The 24,437-nt window shown below is 43.7% G+C and overlaps 2 protein-coding genes across 2 annotated transcripts; one reads left to right on the top strand and one right to left on the bottom strand.

The window, feature by feature from the left end:
• Positions 1-251: 251 nt before the first annotated feature.
• Positions 252-20,278, bottom strand: ppp1r14c (protein phosphatase 1, regulatory (inhibitor) subunit 14C). The gene is made up of 4 exons (XM_035616815.2): positions 19,883-20,278; positions 5,492-5,575; positions 4,592-4,624; positions 252-2,788 (listed from the first exon to the last, which is right to left on the bottom strand). The coding sequence occupies exons 1-4, from the start codon at positions 20,114-20,116 to the stop codon at positions 2,714-2,716; spliced, it is 426 nt and encodes a 141-aa protein (XP_035472708.1). The 5' UTR covers positions 20,117-20,278; the 3' UTR covers positions 252-2,713.
• Positions 20,279-21,333: 1,055 nt separating this feature from the next.
• On the top strand, positions 21,334-23,528 carry iyd (iodotyrosine deiodinase). The gene is made up of 5 exons (XM_035616812.2): positions 21,334-21,651; positions 22,373-22,570; positions 22,684-22,843; positions 22,998-23,154; positions 23,303-23,528. The coding sequence occupies exons 1-5, from the start codon at positions 21,462-21,464 to the stop codon at positions 23,483-23,485; spliced, it is 888 nt and encodes a 295-aa protein (XP_035472705.1). The 5' UTR covers positions 21,334-21,461; the 3' UTR covers positions 23,486-23,528.
• The last annotated feature ends 909 nt before the right edge of the window (positions 23,529-24,437 follow it).

Raw genomic sequence — 24,437 nt, 5'->3', positions numbered from 1 at the left:
AGTTGTTACGACTTGAAGTGAAGTTTCCTATTCGGGAACTAATTTTCCCAATTATTCTGACGCCACATGAATGCACTTATAATAATAATAATAAATTTCTTTTTTAGAGCACTTTTTATTGCTAAAAGCAATCTCAAAGTTTATAGCCAAGCTGCGTTTACCTGCTCTTCGCAATCTAACTATTTCTCTGAATAAAACACAAATTAATCATCCTATATCCATAAAAATGTAAACAAAATACACAGGGGATATCCGTTTAAACAGTACAGAGTCATTCTGCAATTTTTATTATTGGCAAAAACAAACCACACGTCACATTACATTTTAAAAACAAGAACGCTTATTGTGGATGTACAGAAAACCAAAAGAATAACTGAATATTTCAGTCTGAATAATTAAAATGATAATAATAGTAATAATAAAGGTATAAAAAGGACAATGTTTTATATTGTGAAATAAAAACCTTTGGGCCAACAAAACGTTCCCTTCAACATGCTACTTAAAAAATACATGCAAATGTAAAGCTTTCTATAAGGACTCTTCCAAAATACATGAAATCCCATAAATTATATAAGATCAGGCTTTCGGAACTGAACCGTTTCTTGACAGAGAAAATCCTATGGAGTACCTCGACATGAAGCCCGGGTGCATCTCAGCTGCCTGCAATGGCTTCCTCTTGGACTTTTTCCTCCCTATTCACTGAGCCAGAAAACTCGTGATGCTTTTAAACAAATCCACCATTGCTAGTGTGGTGACACCGACCCAGCCCGGTGTAGACTGAGGAGAGGAATAACAAAGACGATGCCACTCTTCAACTGAATGCACTCCATCAATAAAGACAGACATTTCTCTGGCATCATTCCACAGTGAAAACACCTTTTTTTTCTATACAACCAAAACCTGGGAAGAACATCAAAAACAGCACCATTATTTAAAATTTCCTGGATTCTCTCCAACGTGACTGTCACGCTGTTTCAACACAAAAAGTTCTACAAAGTCATATATGGTAGCTAAGTCAGAAAAAGTATTTTTTGCTTGATTATAAGTTCATAATATATATACTCTTTATTAATGTTTTCTCTGTTGTTGGCATGCAAGACGGGTGCTTTGCAAGTGTTTTGTTAAAATCAAACATTGCCCTGCTTTTGTCTTTGGCAGCTGAGGGTATATACTGTATATATCGATATATATATATCTCATGGCAGGTTTAGCTCCGCTCCATTCCAGTTCACGATCGACTGCTCGGAAATGAAACTGGGCCCAACCCCATCACAGAGTCACGATTGTACCAGAGCTTACAGGGTTTGTTTTTTTTGAGTGTGTTGGTGCACAGAAGGTCATTAACAACACTAACAAACTAAGTTCACCTCTTGGGATCTTGTGATTACAACATTTTATCTGCAATTTGGACGAAACATCCTAAAATTCTGCACCCACTCGGAGGATGCCTCACAAATGTAACAAACAATCTTGGTGAAAATGCCGTGCCACACTAATGCCTCCACGACGTGTAACATTAAGGATGTAATTCCCCCCTGGTTTGGCACACCTTCCCCTTGCAGGACCAGACAGGTTTAATAGTCAAAGATTCAAGTTGTCTTCAGGTTCTGACTCAACCATATTGTTTGCCTTTAGGTGGTCAGTAGTTAAGGTTCAGTGCTGAGTAAAAGGTGAACTGCTCCTGAATGTCCTTAAAGGCAACATCAACCACGATTAGAGAGACTAGTTAGCAGGGCGAAGTGAAGCCGGGTGTGAGAAACAATGAAAATATTTGGGCTTTGTGCTTAAACCTATAAAATCAACTGATATGTTTTCTGATGGCAATGAACGACATGGCATAACATGATAAGTGAAAGGCTGCCAATCATACAGGTGTTGTACAGAGAACTGGATCACCCATCATGCCTTGCTGTGCTGAAAGGTGTTATAGAACAGTGGCTAAAAGGCAAAACTCTTTTTTAGCCCTGTTTGCTAAAAATGTCTTTCCAGGAATTACCCAAACAGACAGAATTGATGCATTAACGCGTTGTGCTTAAAATAAAACTACAGCGCTCCCTTACATTTGCAAGAACTTGACAGAGGAAGGATAAAGAGGTTGACTTCAAAGTAGGACAAAGAAAAAACTGTCGAAGACCACATTTCAATCATGTCAACAATAAATGGCAATAAAGTACTTCTTTAAAAAAAAAAAAGTAACAGCAAAACACCTCAGTAAAAAAGACATAATAATAAAGCACTGTCTTTACATAGTGCTACAGCTAATTTCACACCTACGTCGGTACAAACATTTTTTTTTTCTCTACCACGCCCCTTTTGGAGATTTATCAGTGTCTTAGTCTGTATGGCTGTTTGAGTTACAGCGCCGGCCTGAAACGTTTCAACATGGCTCTGAAATGTGGAATTATAGGTGGTGTTCATGTTAAAGCACAGTTGCAGTTCTGGCACATTGCAGCGTTTGACATTTTTTCGCGTGGCTGTATGCGACTACTGTACACTATGTCGGCTCTGTTTCGCTAACGTACCTTTCAAAAGTCAAATATTATAATAAACCTAGTGCTATATGCATGGGTGCGGTTACTTGTGATTCGATTGCGTGTGTGTGTGTGTGTGTGTGTGTGTGTGTGTGATGACGACAGTCCATGTGGAGTGGGGTTAAGCAGGCGGAGCTGAGACGATGTGGCGTATGTTTGATTGATGGCTGACACGGCAGCCATTATAGGCCCTTCTTGGTTGGCGCGCTGAGCTTTCTCATTCCCCTTATCCTGGCCAGCAAGTCACGGACAAAGTCCTGCAGGGAGGGAAAAAAAACCACACCATGTGAGACAGACAGACAGCTGCACTCACTTGTGCATTTACACAAGCCCACATACAGCAAATACATAATTCTTTCTTTAGTGGTTAAACATACAATGAATGTGAACGGAGAAGACCAAAATCAATATCTTTGTCTGGAATCTAGTGAAGTTTTCGCTTGATAACGATGTGATCAACTCTAGAACTAGCAAAAGATTTATTTTGGAAAAATACTCTTATTGGCTTCAGATGCAGGGAGTTAGATGAGCAGTTGGCCGACATTCAACCCTAGAAAAAGTCATTTCAGAGAGCTTCCCCCTTCCCCCCCCCCCCATCTTGCTCTCAGCAAGACAGCAGTTCAGTGTATTTCCTAAAATGTCAGACGGTTATTTCTAGAGGAAACTTCAAAAGAATCTGACACATACAACCCAACATCATTTTTTTATAGCCTAACATTGTCAAATGATGCAATTTCACAAAATGTGCCTGTCAGCCTCTCATTCACTCTGATCCGACCGAAATAGATGTTTTGGAATTGGTGGGTGCCGCAGGGAAGGATGAGAGTGGAGGAGCCCAGGATGTCGGCCACAGCTCAAAGCTGACTCAGAAATATCCACTCTGTGCTGCATGCATGTACAAAAAAACAGCCAGGGGTAACACAAAGGGGAGGGAGCAACAAACTCAAAATGTATGAGTGTGTCTGGTGTTGTCTTTGAAATTAGAAAAAAAATAATACTGGAGACCAAAGAGAGTCAGTAATGAAGGGGGGCAAACATATTCCCCATCTTGTGGGTCCAAGATAGTTTGACTGTGGTGGAGAATATTCTGGAATAATATATTATGTCATTTATTATACATTATTCCAGGGGTGACACTGCTCATGACCTGATTACTGATGCCTCCTCCTCCTCTCTCCCCTGTACTCTGTTTTTCTCCCTCTAGCTGTCTTTTCAGTTATCCCTCTGCATCTCTTTCTTCCCATCTTTTTCTATAACGGCTTATATCTCTTACTTCCCTCCCTTCCTCACCTAGTGTACTGTACTTATTTCTTCCATCCTCCCTCCATTGCTCTATTATTTTGTCACCTTTACCTTTTCTCTACATTGCCACGGACTTTCACTGTTTAACCGCAGCTGATGGCATCCCTGTGGGAGTGTGTTGTGTTCAAAATGGCATCTGTGCTACTCCATACTCAAGGGATTACAGAGTGTGTGTGTGTGTGTGTGTGTCTGTGTGAGAGACACACACGTATCAGCGGCTGTCCACCTGGCTGGATACTACTGTAGTGACCTTGTAATGGTTGTAACAGACTGACCTAATGACACGCGCGCGCGCGCACACACACACACACACACACACACATGCACAGATGACAGGTGGGGAGTCCAGGCATCGCCGTATGTACCATCTATAATCACCAAAATAGCTTAACCCCACCTCACCCCAACACAAACACTTGACACCTTTTCCACATATGCAAACACCCGGTCTAAACACACTCAGCTCAACAAATACAGTGTGTGTCGAGACAGTGTGTCAAACAGTGTCCTTTGTGTGAATGTGTGTGTTTTAGGTCTTTAGAAGTTTTCGTCGTGTTATAGTCGGGGAGAAAGAGAGAATGACCGTGTGTATGTGTCACTGTTTGTCATCACACTTCAATTAACTACACACATACATCTGGGACACGGTGGTTCAACATACGCAGCAAAAATCGAATGCCGCATGTGAGCATCAATAATGTCTAGGTCGCATTCTATTGTGTGTATGGATGGATGACAGACACACTACACATACTGACCTCTGTTGGTTTGTAGCAGTCTGTTAATGATTCCTGCGCAGAGAGGAGAGACAGTTGTTGAGGGATTAGACGTGTTCCAGACGAGTCATTTATTCACTGCAGATCCACCACTTTTCTTTTTGATGGTGGTTGATGTAAAAATCTACATTGTTGAGTCTGTTTTATTGGTGTTTGGATTTTTATCATGCGGATGTCTGGTTCAATTGTAGATTAACTACTGACACTTTCCCGTGTAGTTAAAATTGTAGCTTTGGTTGTCTTAAACTTGATTGTTATGTACCAGGCTCAAAGACTCTAGCCGTCTGCCAGAATCAAACAACAAGAGTGTCTTTGAATACGCAATTGTCGAGAACCACGCAGGGAGGAATCCGACATACAGATTGATGTAGGCAGTGATGCCAGTTCATCTCATCTCATCTGCTGTTTAGCTCTCAAGATGCGTTCAGAACGAACAACAAGCTAAATTTCGCTATGACATAACTGCATTCAGAGTCAATGTTTAGGTAAAAAAACAACACAATTTGCATAAAATAGGCCAGCGGTCAAACTTGTGAGTATAATGCGACGTAATCATTTTTTCGAATGTAAATGTGTCTGAACACACTTTCAGCCTAGTTTTATTGCATTCTCTGCAAGCTGCTAAAACCAACGGCTGAAGGGAACAACTGTTGTCTGGAAGTTGTCAAGAGTCATTTTGGAAACAATGGAAAATCCCTGACTGAAGTATTTACACTAAAGAAAGACGGTACAACCAAAGGGAAGTTGTGGTCAGTGATTGAATTTAAGTACAACTCTTTCCTCTCACCTCTAAACGCTGAAACGTGTACACTATATGACAATGGTGCTGGCTTAATTAGACATAGGTACAAATACAGACGCATACACACAATAACACTGTACCTGCAGTTTGCTGGCTCTCTCGTCGTCACTCGTGACCTCCAACAGGTCATCTATATCTATCTCCACCTCAGGCATCTCCTCCTCCTGGAACATAAAGAGGCTCTTGGTTAGTGAGCGGCTGAAACAGAGGCACGTCACATCAGCGGGCCGGACAAGGACATTAAAGAGGAGACTAGGTAAACAGAAAAATTATAATGGGAAAAAAATGGTACATGTTACAATTGTAAAATTCTCTCACTCTGTCCATGCTTTCAAAACACTGTTTTCCACATCTCTGCACTCCAAACAGCCCAAACATTTGCCCATTAGGAACAGACATCATATGGAAATGTCATTGTGCCGGGGCGGGGCTATTTGGTGGCTGGAGTGGTTAGAGGCTGTATTCAGCTCAACACAACTTCAAAGGGCCTGTGTTCCTTTGGTCCGTTTTATTCCACCACAAGGCTTGTGCAGAAGAGGCATGCAGGGAGGATCCACGCTTCCCTCCCAGCCACCACATAATCTTCCAAAGTCTCCCTTCTGGGAATTAAAGCCAAACACACCATGTGCAAGTGCAGCCTCTTCAGCCGTGTGGTGGCCTTTACCAGCAGCGAAACTGCTCACTGACATCATACTGGATTACTGCAATAAAATGGACTCCGCCACTGCTACCGTCCCACCCCAGTTTACCTTGGAAACATATTGGATGATTACACACTTTGCGATTTAAGACCGAGGCCAACACTCAGTGCCAAAGTGAGGGTGTGAAGGTCGGGGACTTTTATGCAGAATACCACAGTTTGGTGTAACAGGCCTGTTATTATTGTTTGATTTTTTTTACTAATGATTGTCCCAGTCTTCTCATTAACATTAACAAAAAAGTTTAATTTGCATAACCTTAACCGTATTATGTTTGCAAGCAACTTCCGCAAAGGGGGGTTGTTGACTTGGCCGCAGCATTTTGTGCTGCATTTCTGTTTGCTCCGCCAAGGAGGTTATGTTTTCATTGCCGTTGGTTTGTCTGTTTGTCAGCAGGATTATTATACAACTACATGGTCGATTTCGATGGAATTTTGTTGAGATGTGGGGCATGACCTGAGGAAGAACTCATTGAATTTTGGAGCGGATCTCGACAAACGGGCTGATCCAAGAATCTTTTTTTCACTTTCTTGATGTTGATGTACGGTATGTGGATGTATGCATGCTCCGAGTGGCCTTCTAGTTTTGGTGAAATATTGAAATTTGGTGGTATCTCATATTCGAAGGCTATGGCCATTAACAGCAAATATGACTGCTCGTCGCATGCTTTCCAATAAACGTGGACCAGATGAGACGCTATAATACTAAAACTGACTCTTGTTCTGGGTTGTGTGTTTGTGTTCAGGCCTCTCCGAGGACTCCGGTGTGCTTCAGCCTGGAGCATGCACTGGTATTCAGACACAAGAACAGGGAGGATGCAAGGATGATTTGATTTTAGCTCTCAGCATTAAAGCTCAGTCGCTGTGATTTCAGTTTTGCATGGGTGGGTTGATGTGCACGGAATGAAATTATCTCACAATTATACAATTACATAATTACAGTACCACATGTAAGGGAATTTGCAAGAGGACATGTGTGACATGAGCTGTGTCTTTGAAAGCATCACTGCAGGAGAATTACTGTACCTACCTAGTGAAATTGAAGTTTTTCATGTAAAGCATTAACTGTGAGGATAAAACAACATGGATGTGCAACATGGAGACATAACCTCCTAACTCCTGTTTACACAGTAAAAAAAAATCCTCTGGATCTAAATTTGTACACACACACACACACACACACACACACACACACACACACACACACACACACACACACACACACACACACACACACACACACACACACACACACACACACACACCCACACACACACACACACACACACACACACACACACACAAACAAACATCCACATACCTAGCGAACCTTCATCCTTACTCCTGAGCCGTTAAGAGGCATTTACATCACCAGCATTTTAAGCATCTCAGTCTTTCTAGAGACAAGCCAAGCGTCGCCTTCGACCTGCGGCTCTGAAATCTCCCTCCGTGTCTTAAGCAAGAGGGTCTCGCTCTGACATCCCCTCCAATTAAGGAAACAGAAAAGAAAAAGGCAGCGAGAAGGTAGCAGGACATATCCGAGTCCGTCATCTATTAGTATTGCAGTGTGAGCGCTGTGGAACTGGAAGACTGAGGATATATGCAAATGCAAAACATCCGAGGAGAGAAGAGCTATTTCAAACTGAAGAACGGAGGGATGAATGGATTAAGAGATGGGGGAGAAAAAGAGACAGGGACGGGAATGAGTAAAACCACTGCCTCTGACTGGTAAAATTCATGTGAGTTGATGTGGTTAGGATAATTGTACCTTTTAAATTACATATTAAATGAATTAACATAAATTTATTCAGCTAGCTCATTGCTTCAAACTGATCAGAAAGATATAGAAACAAGAACACATTGTGTTTCATATGTTTCAGCTGTGTCCTTTAGGTTTACCACAGTGCAGTATCTACATCTACTTGTTTTTTGGGGTTTTATGGTAAGACTGTGAACGTTTTAACGATTATCCCACAAAGGCAAGAAAATTAATGTTTTACACCTTCAATAGTCAGTTTCACCTTAAATGACACTTCACTGTTATTTTGTAGGTATACTGGGCTGTCGTATTAGGTTGAAAACCAACATTCTATTAACCCTCGTAAAAGTGTCAAGGAAATGTCAAGCCACAATTCTTAATTTAGATCCCTGACCGACAAAGTTAAGGAAGTTTCATGCCCTCAGGACAGATTAAACTAGAATTTCAAGTAAACACTAGGCGCTCCGTCTTCAACTTGACGACTGCACCTGACAGCAGCTAAATTCTGAAAGGTAAACAGACATCTTGGCCAAAAACAAGAGCTGAAATGTATTGTATAAATGTGTCCTGCTTGCAAACTGTGGTCTGCATGGATTTCATTCAGAGAGACTTAACCTAATAATAGAGATGGATAAGTGAGTTAGAATGAGTAACACTGAAGTAAAGGCCTGTCAGGAGGTTGAATTAAACAGACTGACCTACTTCTTTAGGAGCTTGTGGGCAAAGATCTATCTATTTATCTGTGTGTGTGTGTGTGTGTGTGTGTGTGTGTGTGTTTGTGACTATTCCACTTGTCAGCATGCAGTCCATCACCCTCTGTCACAGGGATTGGCGATGACTAGGGCAAGGATGGCATGTGTGTGAAGCATGAATGCAGGCAATCGCAGAAGACATGCAAGTCTTCACACACACACACACACACACACACACACACACACACACTTTTTAGCCGCTATCAATCTTTAGCAAAGAAACGCGCACCACAGGGCCTTGTCTTCCTGTGGAGTGTTAGATAAGTGTGTTAAAAATGCTTCATGTAATGACAGGAATGGAAACTCACATACACCCTCATGCACTTAACATGTAGACTAACACCGAAACTGTCGTTGTCCTACTTGTGATTGAGAGCCTTGAATAGTTGACATCACGCCCATTACCCAGCAGTAAACAATTTTCCATCTCGCTGGCAGTGGAGGGGTGACAAAATGACAGCGCGCAATGTCAGGAAGAGCTATACACACACAGCCAAACAAGAATACATTCAAAATAATGCAAATATAAGATTTGATAGCAATAGAGAGACACGGGGAGACTGGGCTGTCAGTTCCAAACTACTTATAAATCCTACATGTATAAATGTGTTTTTAAAGTTGATTTACTCTGGAAACACAAAAGAGAAAATACTTTTTTTTTTTTAAATTATAGCACGAATATGAGATATTACTTGGTTTCCCCCACTGCAATGTGCTACAGAAATAAGTTTATGATGTTCATCGAGTGAAATTGGGACGCAAAGTATTTGTATGTTTGGAGCAAAGAAGTACCCTTTATTTGTGGCACATGAGGGCAAATTAGCGTGTTTGCATATGCACAAGAAAGACATAGTAATGAAAACAGGAAAAGAGAGTCAGTGTGTACATCACGTGTAGAGGAGAGTGTGCGCAAGAGAGATAACAAGCAGCCGAGTGTTTGTTGCGATGAAGGCGACTTTGTTTGTGCGAGCCAACAAGCAAAAGAGAGTCTGAGGGAAACAGAGAGAGCGAGGCAGACATTCAGTGTGTGTCTGTTGTGTGCAGAGAGAGAGGGTCTGTTGCACGTGTGCCAGACTTGTTTTTCGTCCAACAGTTACGCAGCCGGCAGCGTTTTCAGTCTGGTTCGTCTGATGAGGTGAATCGAGGCTAATGTGAGCAGCCCGACCCTGTGACTCACCGAAAACTCTATTCAAACACGAAACCTGAACAAAGAGTCAAACTCCTGGTGACGAGGAATCACTTAACCCTGCCCAGTGATTCATTATTAATACTATTCACGGCCTACTCATACGAACCAGAACTACCAGTTATATGCGACAGCTCTCTCCATGGAGTGAATGTCCATGTGAGCTCCACTCTCGTTTTACATCGGTTTTGTACGTCTTCCCCCTCTTTGCTTCCTCCCACAACGGCGCTCTCTCATTCCTCTGTCCACCATTTCCACCGCCTGGAAAGAGCTCACGACAGCTACCGTCTCTGTTTTGGTTGCACAGCGGCAGACGCACCTCCTTTGTGCCATAAATTCAGCCTTCATTTTCATGTGAAATTTCCGTCCCTGGCAGCTCACAAATCTGCTCCGAGACGTTTTGCTCTTATGTGTGCATTTCGTAATCTGGCTGTATTATAAAGTGAGAAATTGTGCCACTGGTTTAGCAATTTTCTCTCCCATTGCTGCAGCCTGGGGAATTGGCAAGTGGCGGTGTGGGGCTGTAGCTAAATGGTTTTGTCTGGAGAATCATGGCATCATGCTGAAAATTGCGGCGTAGCACAGTTGACACACCACTGTCTATCAGTTGTCATTTTCTCCCTGTTCATTTTCACTGTGTGTGTGTGCGTGTGCGTGTACGTGCGTGTTGAAGAAAGACTAACAGAGAGAATGTGGTTATGCTGCAGTGATGCATTCACATGACAAAAAAAAAATGGTGTCTTCTCCGGTTTCAAACAAATGTTAACTGGTAAATAAGGTAATAGCACCGACGCTCCTTTAATCACAGCTCTGTTTGCAAGTCATAAGATGGTTTGATGGGCAGGAAACAAGGAGAATCTTAAAAGTAAGGGAATACCTAAATGTTAAAATTATACTGTAAACCAGGAAGCATAATTTAAAAAAGGCAGAAGCAAAGAAATATTTAATAATTCAAACATTTAATAAAATGGGATGTGCTTTAAATTTGATTACAGAGAGGTTAATAAGGGAAATGAAAAGAACTGAAAAGAGGTAAGTATAAGAGCAGGAATGAGAATACATAAGAGGAGAAAATAAAGATACAGGGAAATGGGGAGCGCTCAGATAAGTGGGTCACAGTGATGATGATGATGATGATGAGGCAGAGAGGAAGGAAGAGGTGGATTGTGCAACAAAATAAATCCTCACAGCTCAGCTTTCTCACCTCTCTCCCCACTGCCATGCCGTGTCACATCAAAGCGAGGAGGAGCTCAAGGTTGGATGAATTCATCTTATGAGACCAAGTGAGGCGAGGGAGAGAAACCACCGCACGCAAGAACGCATGTCGAGGGATGGGACCAAAAAAAAAAAAAGACGAAGAAGAAGAAGGGGAGGATCAAGGTGAACAAGAGGACAAAGACAGAAGACATGTTTTACAAAGTGGAAATGCGGGACAGTAAATCACGTGTTTCATCAGCTCTTTTCCTCTTCATTCAACCCCCCCACATCTCCCGTCTTCCAGCACCCCCCTATTGCCCCTCCAGCGATACAATTTGCTGAAACCATGCAGCGCAGATGAAGCGACTTCCCTGGATAAAGTTAGCTGCTGCAGCAAGCGCTTTCCCACGCTGATTCAGCTGCACTCTAGAGGACACTGTGCCGTTTATATCAGAGGGTAGAGAAAGAGGGTTGGAGCGACAAATGAATCCTCAAAGGGAAATTACGCTGCTGATTTTTGGACATTCAATGTGATCTAAATGAATCATTCATGCTCCCTCTTTGTCTGGATAAGGCGGCGTCCAAACTAATACATTTTAGATTTAAAACATACTCAACACTGTCTAGTCCACACTTTTCGAGCCCCTAAAACTGAGACTTTTGGAAATATTGCACTGTTTTAGTAGGAAAACTTGATGACGATTGACTATAACGCAGTCACCCACATTGACTACCAGTGGTAAATGCAAATGGCCAATAAATCTGTGGTCTTACTATTCACCATTGCTGTGTGCAACCGACTAGAGATCTGACAATCTGCCTTCTTGTCTACACCGACGAGCGTGAGCAGTATATCACGTGGTCATGTGATATGCGTGTTCAGGTGTGTTAGTATGGATGGTTATCAACTCTGATACAGAGCTTTAAAAACTGGGGAGATAACCAACTCAGACTCAAACTAGGTGCAAGGCGTTAACGACTGAAAGTCATAGGAAACCAAACTTGACCAATCACAGTCCTTGTGGCCTCCATGTTATATCTCAGTAGGCCCCTGACAGTTTTTGAGGAGGTATGGCATGTCAGCTTCGGCAAAGCAATGGCAGCTATGTGCGTATACTGTAGGTTCCACGGTGATAGGATAAAAAACCCGCCTGCAAAACACCTATGGCAGCCACATTACGTCAAAGTCCTCAAAATCATCTCATCTTGCTTAGGTAAAAAACAAACGAAAAAAACTCTGCTTTAAAACCCAGGTTAAGTATTTGCTTGTGCTGTCCACCATTAAAATAACTGCTAGCATATATCTTGTGACCGTTTCATAGTTTTGTGGTTCAGGGGGATGTGATTCATTATTCAGGCAAACATGTTTCTCCCACCGGCTGATGTATTGACAGCTGGGCCCAACTGGACTTCAAGCGTCAGAGTCACACAAAGCAGTCAGTCGGCAAACATGACAAGTAGCTAGTCATGGCATTAATTGATTGATTCAAATTCAGAGGCAACAGAAAAACCCTTGTCGTGAAGAGCAATAAAACATAGCTTAACTCTCTCTTTTTACGTTCTCTATAAAGTGCTTTGACTCCGTCACTTCAAAAATGTGCAGAATCATTCAGCGCATGCAAAGGTAGATATCAAATACACAACACACCCCTCAAAACAATAATCTTCCCTTCTCTCTGCCTCCTCCCTCAGCTCCTTCTCCCTCGCCGCCGCCCCCCCCCCCCCACACACACACACACGTGTGAATGACGAAAGTGTTTGACATCTTTTCACAGCGCCTAACCATAGAGCGTGAGTCAGTGTTTTGTACACAGCCAGTTCATAAACTGTGGCGGCCCGCTGACAGTGCAACCAGTGATTAGGTGGATCATCGCGGGACGGGAGGAGATGTCATAGGAAGACAAGAAAGTCAGTGTGTGAGTGCGAAAAGTCAACACCTCTTTCCTTTCACAGTCGCCGTGGCTTCGCGGCTCTGCAACTCTGGTTGCACACGTTGCAGCTGTTTCTCGGTTTGACGGTCAATCTTGAATTCCAAATGAAATATGTCTGGAGAACAATTCACACAAAAAAAATCGATAATGATCTATAATGGAAAGTATGTCATTGACTATAATTGCGAATTGAACTTCTTTTTTCTTTTCTTGTACCACTATGTCTTGGGACTCTAGGGCTATATTTGCAAGACTTATAACTCAATTTCATAACCTGCAGATATATTTATTGCTTCTACTTTTTTGCCTTATCCATCTCTATTTTCTCCAGCAGGCCGACTGCAATATCTACAACCACTGTTGGCAGCATTAAACCATCACAGCTTAGCCCATAAACACATATAGAGTGGGAAACCATGAAGGATGGAGAGGAGAGGGAAGAGGAGAAAGTGAGAGATAGCAGCCGACAGCAAAAATGAAAAAACAATCCTCACACAATTTCATTTCATCATGATTATTTGTTTTCTGAACATTACTTCCTCTCCATTTATCTGTTTGATCAAAGGTGTTATCACATTATCAATGTCACAATTAAACACAGGATTTAGAGCTTGGCGATGAAGCAATAACGATTATTATGGCAATTTATTATATTATACATTTTCTGCCCATAAAAAAAGAGTTTAAACCCACAGTTAACTGTCTTGTCTTTGAACTTTAAAGTTTTTTGGACATATCTCCCAGCCCAAATTGTAATCAGTCATCAAGTGTGGTAGGCAGTGGCAACAACAGACAGAAAATGTCCCGTCTACATTAATGTGAAAGCCACACTGACAGTAGGACAAAAAGAGGCTGGAGGGAGAATCGCGACGAAAGAAGCGGAGGAGGATAAGAAGCAGGTGGGAGCGAGTCTTGATGGGTCTGAAGTTGAGACGAGAGAGAGGAGGGAAAAGAGAGGGGGGTGACAGCAGGATGGAAAATGTGAAGAGATGATCTGGGAAAAATAGGGGAACAAACACATTGCAACCTTTTCCCGTGGTTTTGCGTTTGCGAGAAGACATCGGACACCTTTCTGCTGCGTGTGTGTTTAGAACTGTTTCAGCAGCCGGTGGCTATCTGCTCACTTAACGGCCTTCCTGTCAACACCCCTGATTTGTTTAGCAGCAGATGCATGTGTCTGCAGGTGTTGTATGAAATGTGTCGACACGTGCTCGGTCACCGACGCCAAAGCAAGTGTCTATTTTTGTCTGCGCAATTTAAATGGCTGATGGATAAATTCCTCCCTTCCCAAAGCGCGCTCAAACAAACAATGATGACCTTCCCCCACTAGATCCATAAACACATCAGGGTCACTCATAAAAATCTGGACCTGTCAACCTCGCTAACGGTAGTTGTTCTACGTCCCATTTTAGTTTTCCTCATCCTTGTTCTACCCGTCAGCTCCTGCTTTCGCTTCTCGTAAGGATTTTGACCGTCACAGATATTGAAAGCAAGCATCTTAAAAAGAATGAGGTAATCCAGCTTACGCCACTTCCTGCCATCAGTCATGCTGAGATGTGTTCAATTGATCTCATCCATCAGCTGTCAGTGGTGACTGGACGCACATTAGAAAGGGACAGTAATGTTGGAAATAATGACGACATCTCGAATATACATACATATGGCATAGCCTAGATCGTAAAACACTGTCTGCTTACGTCTGCATGTCTGCAGTGTGTGTACATACATATATCTAGTAATATTATGCCTATGTCTGTGTGTCATTAGGTGTGTGTTTATCCCTGGAATGCTATTCCTAAAACCTATTGAATGTCGATAATGACTTGGCTTGAATTGCACCGTTTACTCCTCCTCTGCTTCTGCTTCCCTCTACGAGGTCCACATGATACACTGTCACTGTCCTTCCCAGCTAGAAAGACATGCAAGGCGAGGAAAGGGAAAGGTTATTGACAAGGTCGTGGGGGGGGGGGAGGGTTCAGCAACGACACCCGGATTCCTTTTTCCACAACAGGCAAACACAAACAACGCCTTGAGACAGGCCACCCACACACAACACAGTGTGGAAAACAACCGTACCCACCCACCTACCTACCCACCCCCACTCCCATCCCCATGATGGATATCAAGATAGACAACAGACAGAGCAGAACAGTCAGTATTATCCATGAGAAGATGCTCCTGATGATCTCCTACTTCCCCTTGCTCCAGTTGGTCCGAATATGTACGCTGACCTGTACATGTGCGTGTGCTCATCCATTCATGGTGCGGACTCCCGACCGCTCACCACCCCATATCTGCCAAATGGCAGCTGAAAAAAAGCAAACACGCATGGCCACATACACACATCCATACACATCAACATGAACACACACCGACGCACACAAGGCCTGAGGGCGGGCCACTGTGTCTGTGCTCGTACACATGAATAAGCTTCGTTGAGAGGGGATCTATTGAAGCCGAGCTTTTGAAAAAGTAGGGCATTACGGTGTCTCCGTCCCCTTATTCTGCAGCCTGCTCCCCAGCAACACACATGGAAAACTGCAGAGTCCGTGAGTCGACATCAGATTTAACACTTCATCAATCTCTGTCGCTTTGTTTTTGTCTCTCACGCGCGCACAAAGTGAAAGCCTTTTTCTCAACGGCCTCCATTGAGTTGCCCTCGGACAGACATGAAAAACGGTAATAAGCCCCTTCTTATATGCCAAGAGAGATAACACTATCGCAGTATTTTGTTGTTTTGTTTCTCTTTGTGGTCATGGTGTGTCTTTTAACTGAGCTCAGTAACGTCATAACAAGAAATATTAACAGTCACTTCGAAGGACATCTCCGGCTCCTGGGCCTGTGTCAGGCTACAGTACATCCAAATTACTGCTTTGCTATTAAAAACACACCACTGCCGCTGGGTTTACGCCTGATGTTCACAATACTCTAAAGGGCCTAAAACGTAGACACTTGGAAACGCTGCTCACCCCCGTTTTAGTTTGAAGTCTCCGTGGGAGCTTTGCAGGGTCAAAACGGAGACGTTTGGAAACAATGACGCAGTCCCTCACATTTGCTTCTTGATTGGTTCCCTTCAGTCACAAATCGACTACTGAAGGCAAAACATTGTAAATACTTACTTTGAGTACAAGTTGTAGTACTTGTGATGTTGCATTGTCCTGTTTTATGCTACTGTACTGACCAGAGGTCCCTTACAAAAGAGATTTCCATTGTCAGTGGAACCTATCTTGTTAGTAAGCAAAGATAAATAAAAATAAAAAATAATAAAAGAGAATGTCTGTTGGTTGGACGAATGGCCTATGTGATCACATCACCTGAACATTTAGGAAATATTGAGGGACATCTTTCGGACATTGCTTTTTAACCAAACAAAATCTAAACTTATTAGCCATATTAACCAATAATAAAATTAATAATTAGTTGCAGCCCAATCAAGATGTAACGTTATTTCACAAGAGCGATATTCAGTAGCATAGCAGATGTTGCGGATTATCACTTTAGTTTGCTCTCTGCTTTGCTAGCGGGAGAAATGTGAGCAATGGATTTGTCGGATACCAACACAGCAGAAAAACTAGGAGAAAATGAGATTCTGTATTCAAGCCTCCACTGTGTTAGGCTATAAGAGCTGCACTGGGAGCACTTGGGTCTTTGGTTATCTCTCTCCCTCTGTCTCTTCATGTCACCCCCTCCTCTCTGTTCTCTGCCTCTTCTCTCTGTCCTCTGAACAGACGCAACATTTCCCAGGAGAGCAGAAAGGGATCCATCTCTGACAGAACTCACCGTCTGTTATCCTTTCACCCAGTGGGAGCAAGAGACCGAGCCCTTTATATAGTTAAATATCGGGCTTGTTTTAAGGTTAAATTAACTATTTTATAGTTTGGTCCATATGCCATTTGCTTTCTTGCAGAGAATCAGATGATAATAAATACCGTTTATTTACAGAGCTCTTTTCAAACCTCATCACAGAGTGCTTCACAATGGCAGCACAGTTAAACAGATGAGTCATAAACAATCAGCAGAAATAAAAGAGACGAGTCATAAAATCATCAGTTTTTAAATGGATCAGGCAAAAATATATACAATATCCCAGGAATTCTCACCAAGCTGATGTTTTGTAAATTAGTCTTTTCTCCACTTTTGTTACTTTCAGCATCAAGGCACCACCACCTCGACCCCTACACCAACACGGCCTCTGATGTTCTCTAGTATCGAGTTTTCTCATGAAACGGATACAGACGCTGACCTTTAAGCCGGACCAGTGCAGCCAAATCGACAGTCTCTCCCTTGCTCTTTAACACACACACACACACACACACACACACACACACACACACACACACACACACACACACACACACACACACACACACACACACACACACACACACACACACACACACACACACACACACACACACACACACACACAATAAACACTGTGCCTCTCTTATGATCCTAACGTGGAGGTGTTAGCCGGCATAAAGGGGGTGCGATTTCCACTTTACAGCCATGTGAGCAAACATGCTCAGCAAAGCAGTGCACAGATGAAAGAAAGCTTTGACAATGCACTTGCCGCATGTCAAAATAATGATGTACACATTTCATTAGCTGCTATCCTCTGAAATCCTGCCAGCGCCACGTGTTTCTACTGCCAGCGAGCAGCGCTGTGTTTGTTCCACCTTCGCACTTGATATCAGATGATATCATGCTGGAATCAACGCCACAGAGCAAGGGGATTATCATATTTGTTGTGTGAAAGACACGATATGAGGAGGGGTCATGCTGCTGGGAATATTAAAAAATGCGGACTGCAGAAAATCCCTGTCACTCAATTGAAGTCATGACAAAGGGGCCATCTGCAGAAAAAGAGAGTGAGGGCCTTTTCAACAATAATGCTACAATAGAGAAATAAAAGATGGATTTCTGTACATACAGAAATCACAGCAGGGGAATGTATCTTTTGATTTGAGAGTGTTTTTGATTGATCATCTAAAACTAATTAAACAACTCACCGATGGAAAATACCAAACCGCACATCCATTGGGGGAGAAAGGCAAATGTTGCATGGCCGAGGTGTGACCGTCTGAGATCAACGCCGGGCTCTTTGAAGACATCAAATGGACCAGTCGATCAGTGTGCGGGGAGGCAACATTCGACTTGTAGATCAAGCACACCTGCTGACAACAGGCCGACGCGCAGCCAAGAGCTCAGCCCGCTTTGAAATGTAAACTCAGTCCACTCTCAGACAGGCTCTTTTTTCAACTCGAGTGAGAACCACAGCAGGGCTGTAAAGAGAGGACAGAGCTTGCAAACAAGACGGAAGCCATGATAGCACCAGCAGAGTGCTAGGCAGCCGCGAGAAAGATTCACTTTTGGTGATGTTTTAGTAGATGGAGGCGGTATTGGAGCTGCGGGAGATCACGCTGGCTTGGCTTGAAAAGTCTATTTGGCTTCAGGATGGGGTAGAGATATTTGCATCTTTCCGTGTTGACATGCAGCGTCTTGCTGGGATGTGTGCAGGTGCTTTCCTTCTGCTCTTGCGCACATATTGCAATCAATCTATCTGAAATTCAGCATGTTACATAAATGAAAAGAACCACGCGCACACGCACGCACACACACACACACACACACACACACACACACACACACACACGCACACATTAATCTCCTTGTTAATATCCAAATAAACCCCGTCCCCTCAGTGTAGTCTGGCAGGTTCATGTGTGCACGCACGTGTGGATTCACGCTCACACCGCCTGTTCCCTCTCTGATTGGCTGAGTGTGAGGTGACAGACACACTGTAGCTATGCCTGCTGTGTATGTGTGTGCATATGTGTGCATATGTGTGTATGTCTGTGCGAAACCTTCTGCTGTAAGGAAACGGGTCAGAGTCAGAGGAGGTGATTGGCTGGCGAGGAGAGTCTCAGCATCAGCACATCCTTAACCCACTGCCCTTCTTTCCTCCTCTCCAGTCCACCACCTCCCCCCACTTGGCTCTGGCAGCATACTGTTCGCACACACACACACACACACACACACACACACACCATATTTCTCTCTTTGCCTCCCGTCTCTCTCTCCGTCTCTCTCAGACAGACTCAAACGCACCCCCTCTCTCTTTAAATGTTAAAGAATGCGCCTTGTGTACGTGAGAGCGCAAAAATAATTGGGCTGTCAATATCGTCAGGCGACAGATCCTCCCTCTAGAAGATGAAACCGGTTTGAAAGGTCAGAAATCTCCCACAGAAACGATAGAGGACTGAATCCCAAATGTGTGAAGCACAATCATGTGCTCCTGTAGGGTTTAATATTGCTTTTGCTCTATACGTGATATAGAAATGAATACCATGTTCCAGGGAATAACATTTGAGCCCATGGGGGGCAAAAAGCATGTTCTCAATATTTTGTAATAGACAATAGGTGCAAACGTATATGCTCGCTCCCGACCTCGGTTAAACCATCTTTCTCTCTTCCTTCAGGGCAGGGGGGGGGTGAGAGCGGAGACAAAGCATCGTGTCGGAGGCCAGCAAAGAGCCACATTATCAGACCAGACAGCTTTGTGTCGCTGAGACTCTGCAGCTTTTGACTCCCCTCAGTCATCTGACGGCAGCAGGTATCAGTGATGCAGAGGACAAAGACAGACAGCCAAACCAAAGGGCGCAGGGCTATTCGGTGGAGGATGTTGGGGTCCATTGGAACATGTAAAAATCACAGATGAGAGCAGAAAGGCTGCAGCTCTAGCTGATGCAGATAATGTAAATTGCAAATGATGCATTAAACAAAGGGACAATTGCCTGCACATGGCTATTACCCAGTCTAAATTTGATAGCAGGTTATTTTCAGCCATGGGCCAATCAAATGGAGACACCAGGAATCCGGCAGCAGCGTCTCCGCACCTGTCTCCATGTGGTTTCCAGGAGGCGTCGGCGACAGGCGCGCCACTCACCTCGCAGTCGTACAACTCGCTGAGCTGCTCGATGATCCACTCCTCCAGCACGAGTCTCTTCCGCAGCTCCTTCCGGTCGTACTTGACGGTCACTTTGCCCTGTCTCTTCTGCACCGGGTCGTCGCCGGCGATGGGGCCGGCCCCCGCGCAGCCCACGCCGGTCGCACCTTGGAAGAAGACGCGGCTGCCGGCGGTGGGCAGCGGGGCGCTGGTCTCGGTGCTGGCGGCCGACATTGCGGGGGATGCGAGGTGCTTTTAATAAGAGGGAAGTGTGTGTGTGTGTGTGTGTGTGTGTGAGTGACCGTGTGTCGATGAGCGGGGACTGCGGTGCCGGGAGGTACTGGGTGCTGCACGGCGGACGGGAGACTGGCGAGGCGCTTTTAAACAGCTGCTATTTAAAGCGCAGCGCCGGAGACGGCCGAGGAGGCGGAGCGCACACTGCAAGAAGTGAGCATCCGCAGACGGCTCGTCTCGGGTTCAAACAACGATTGCGCGCTTCCATTAAATAAATCAAAGTCATTCCCCCTGTGGTGCGAAATGAAATAGCCGAACTCATGTCGAACCGTGTGTCACGGGGCCACTCTTCAACGTGTGACAGAACACGTCCTTTCGACTGCTGAAGAAGGGAGGGAAGTTCTGCACTGAGTTTAATCAAAAACTGTCCAAATGGCCCTGACAGTGGCGTTACCAGGGTCTTGAGCTTTTAAAAAATATATCTATCTATCTATAAATGTATTTTCTGGGGTCATATATATATATTTTTTGCAGTGTGTTGGTGCTCGTCTGTGCAGCGGTGCGCACCGGAGCACAAGGCGCAGACACTGGAGAGCTGGCAGGCGCGCTCCTCCGCGCTCTCGTGTTTGTATTCGACGACTGGTCTCTATCTGTTGTTGGGTATTTATGTCTGACTGTGTGATGTACAGTGATGTGTACAGGCTCACCTGGAATTGGATCACCAACATGTCATTTGTATGCTGAAGTGTGTCTGAACCATAGACTATATAAACAGGTCTGAACCCAAACAGGCAGGCAGTGGAAGAGTTGCGCCATCTGTTGGTCACATGGAGAAGTTTTTTCTTCTTCTTCATAATGTGATATTTCAATGCAGTGCAATATGTGATCCAATTTGGTATTTAAGCACTTTAAATCTCACCTAATATCTCACCACTAGGGGCAAGAAGAGTAGTCTGGCCTCTTGCATATGATGTGAACTTTACAATTTGGCCATGTAACTACAACACTTAACTTTATGTCTTTATGGTGGCCATGTTTTTGTGATATGTTGTGCCAACATCAAGGCTGCTCGGTGGATCCAAAACAAAATGTGCAGTCAATGTAAATCAATAATAGATGTGTTCTGAGTTTGTCACACCACAGAAAAACGCGTTACACAGGCTCTCCGGCAGAGCTATTATTGATATTACGCTGTGTAAGCAGTCTCGTCCTTAGCTGGTCTCAGTCAGGCGTTTGCCCCCTTGGTGGCCCCACTGACGCCAGAGTGTTGCGTGACGTCAAGTTAGCCCTGCCACATGAACAATCAAGTGCCCATAGCCTCTTCTCTGCTCTCTGCCAGGCAGTCATGGCTCTCCTGTCCATCCTCACGCCGGTTCTGGTAGTGGTCCTGTGCCTGGTGATAGGCTTCATGCTGCTGAAGCCACAGGAGACAGGGACCCCTTCGACCAAAACTAATCTGGTATCAAAAGCGGACTTTAGACCGTGGGTGGACCAGGACTTACAGGACGACACGAAAGTCACAGCAAGGGAGGACGGTAAGGGCTGAACTTTTTTGCCTTTTCCAAAACAAATTTAAAAGAATTATATACGAATATATGTGCTCTTTGACGCAACATTAAAGATCTCTAACTGAGTGTTGTGTGTCGTTGCTTCATTGTAGAGCTGTGTGCCTTCTGGTGTCTTATTAAAAAAAGATATCCACACACTGTTCACATGGTAATACGTTAACATTTCAGTCAGACTGAGCTCATCACACATTAGTTTTGTCTGCCTTGGTAAAAGTATCTAAACTGTCAGGGTTTGCTGTTATCAATCAAAGAATCGTTGTTCAGTTGCACTGAAGCTATAAAAGAAATAATACAATAAAATCGTATTAGTGGACCAGGACATTTGCCAGTGGCCTTAACAGTCAATTTGACCAGCAATAATATAACAAGCACAATCAGCCGTGCACGACGGCTACAGCACTGAACTGCTGCAGCGTGCACCTTCTTTCAAATTTTTCGGTCCACCCCTGCAGCTGATACTATTGCAATGCAAAGACACTATTATTAATTGCTCCGGTTGGCAGAGGTCGCCTTACAATAAAACGTAAGCTAACATAACCTGCTGCCCAGACGACCTATGGGACAGTCTTAGTCTTTCACATTGAGATGTAAATGTTTTCATAAATAAATCCAAGAGCAACACCCAACAATTTAGAACATTTAATATCAAAAGCTGCTCCCTGGTGTTGCTTTTCTGTCATTGTTTCAGAGGATGGTGATGTGGTGGACGGCAATGAAGAGGAGGACTCTCCACACGTACCCTTCTCCCTACCTCGTTACCCTGAAGAAACAATTCTGAAGAGGGCCGAGGATTTCTACACACTGATGAACCAGAGGAGATCTGTCCGGTTCATCAGCCCAGAGCCAGTCCCACGAGAAGTCATTGACATTGTCATCCGCACTGCAGGCACGTACAAATGGACCACTGTTAATCTCCTATAAACTGAGTCAGATGCAGCTATGTTATGTTTTTCTCTTTAAAATGATTTTCTGTGTACCACATCCTTTCCCTCTGGGCAGGTACGTCCCCTAGTGGAGCCCACACAGAGCCCTGGACGTTCATTGTGGTGTCAGACGCAGAGGTGAAGCACCAGATCCGTCTGATAGTGGAGGAGGAGGAGGAGATGAACTACCGTCAGAGGATGGGGGACAAGTGGGTCCATGATTTGGCTAAAATGAGGTACGCACCAACACTCCTCACATGACAACATTCAGTTGCCAATCCAACATCCTACATTTTGGCTATGCATACACAATGAATAATAGTCATTAAGGACCATTGTTAAGTTTAACTACATCTCTCCTCTTTTCTCACAACTTCTTTCCCCCTGCAGGACAAACTGGATTAAGGAGTACCTGGATATTGCGCCATACCTGGTCGTCATCTTCAAACAGACCTACGGGATTCTACCAAACGGCAAGAAAAAGACACACTACTACAATGAAATCAGTGTCTCCATATCCTGTGGAATCCTACTGGCTGCATTGCAGGTAAAAGATCAAATCACTTTTATGAATATAGACCAATCTATCCCTGTTATCTTGGTCATAAATGCAGTTCAAAAAAGAGAATGCCAGATATGGAAGATGCCTGATAGAGCAACTGAATATCTTTTGATTCTGTGTTTTTACTTATCAGAATGCGGGTCTGGTTACCGTCACATCGACTCCCCTCAACTGTGGCGCCGGGCTTAGGCAGCTCCTCAAAAGGCCAGCAAATGAGAAGCTGCTGATGCTACTTCCTGTAGGTTACCCTGCATCTGATGCCACCGTGCCGGATTTTAAACGGAAGCCTCTTGATGAAATCATGGTTCATATATGACAGAATCAATCTGCAGAGGGAATAAAACATTTTTTTAAAAGCATTTTTCTTCATCATCATCTTTAACAACGCCTATGATTTAAATCTTGCAAACAAGCTGTAGCTGTTGTTTTATTACCTAGAAGAAACATAGAGCTGAAAGGCATTGCAACCCTGTTCGATTTCAGAAATCATCAGCTGGACAGCCTAAAGTGGATGATATGAATGTCTTCATAAACTAGGTTTTAATATGTTGTTTCTTTTATTTGGAAGACAAATAACTCAATTTCTAATGGACAGGTAAAGAAGGGGGACATTAACAGCCACTCCTGAGCAGTGTCTCCACCAACCTCAATGAAAACTATCATAATGATTAACACACAATAAAGGTTTACAGTAACAGGGTTAACAGGGCTGTAGATTTTGTACATCATTGCATGGGTGTAATCTCACTGACATTGCTTAATAAAGCCCACTAGTATAAATGTAACATCAGTCAAACAAGCACAATGTGCAGACATTTCTGGAACTGCACAGACTGAAATAGATGGTTTCCCACTCTGCTGCCAAGAATAAACATTGGCTTGAAAATACACAAATATAGCAATTTTATGATGTTGTTGTTGTTGTTAAGCCATGTCATTTGTTATGACAGATAATCTAAAGACCTGCACTAAGTAATCTGAGTTAAACTGTAGCATATTTTTGATACTACGTGTTTTCCGGGGGGGGGGGGGGGCAACACTTCAATGTAAGGAGTTTTAAAAAAATCTTTCTTTTCTTTTTCCATCAAGCTAGGAAACGATATTTTGCAAAATCATGACTCAACCCTGGAAAAGAATTCCATTTCCCTTTCTTCCTTTTCATGCTGGTAATTTTTTTTTAGGTAGAACTGTAATTACCCACCACCACCTCTAGGCGTCAGTAACGCTGCGGGAGAGCGTCGACCCGAGCCGCCGAAGAAGAAGAAAAG

This window comes from Scophthalmus maximus, chromosome 18 (genome assembly GCF_022379125.1).
Source record: "Scophthalmus maximus strain ysfricsl-2021 chromosome 18, ASM2237912v1, whole genome shotgun sequence".
Classification (NCBI taxonomy): Eukaryota; Metazoa; Chordata; class Actinopteri; order Pleuronectiformes; family Scophthalmidae; genus Scophthalmus; species Scophthalmus maximus.
Note: the sequence above shows the minus strand (reverse complement) of the source record. Positions and strands in the feature narration are given on the sequence as shown.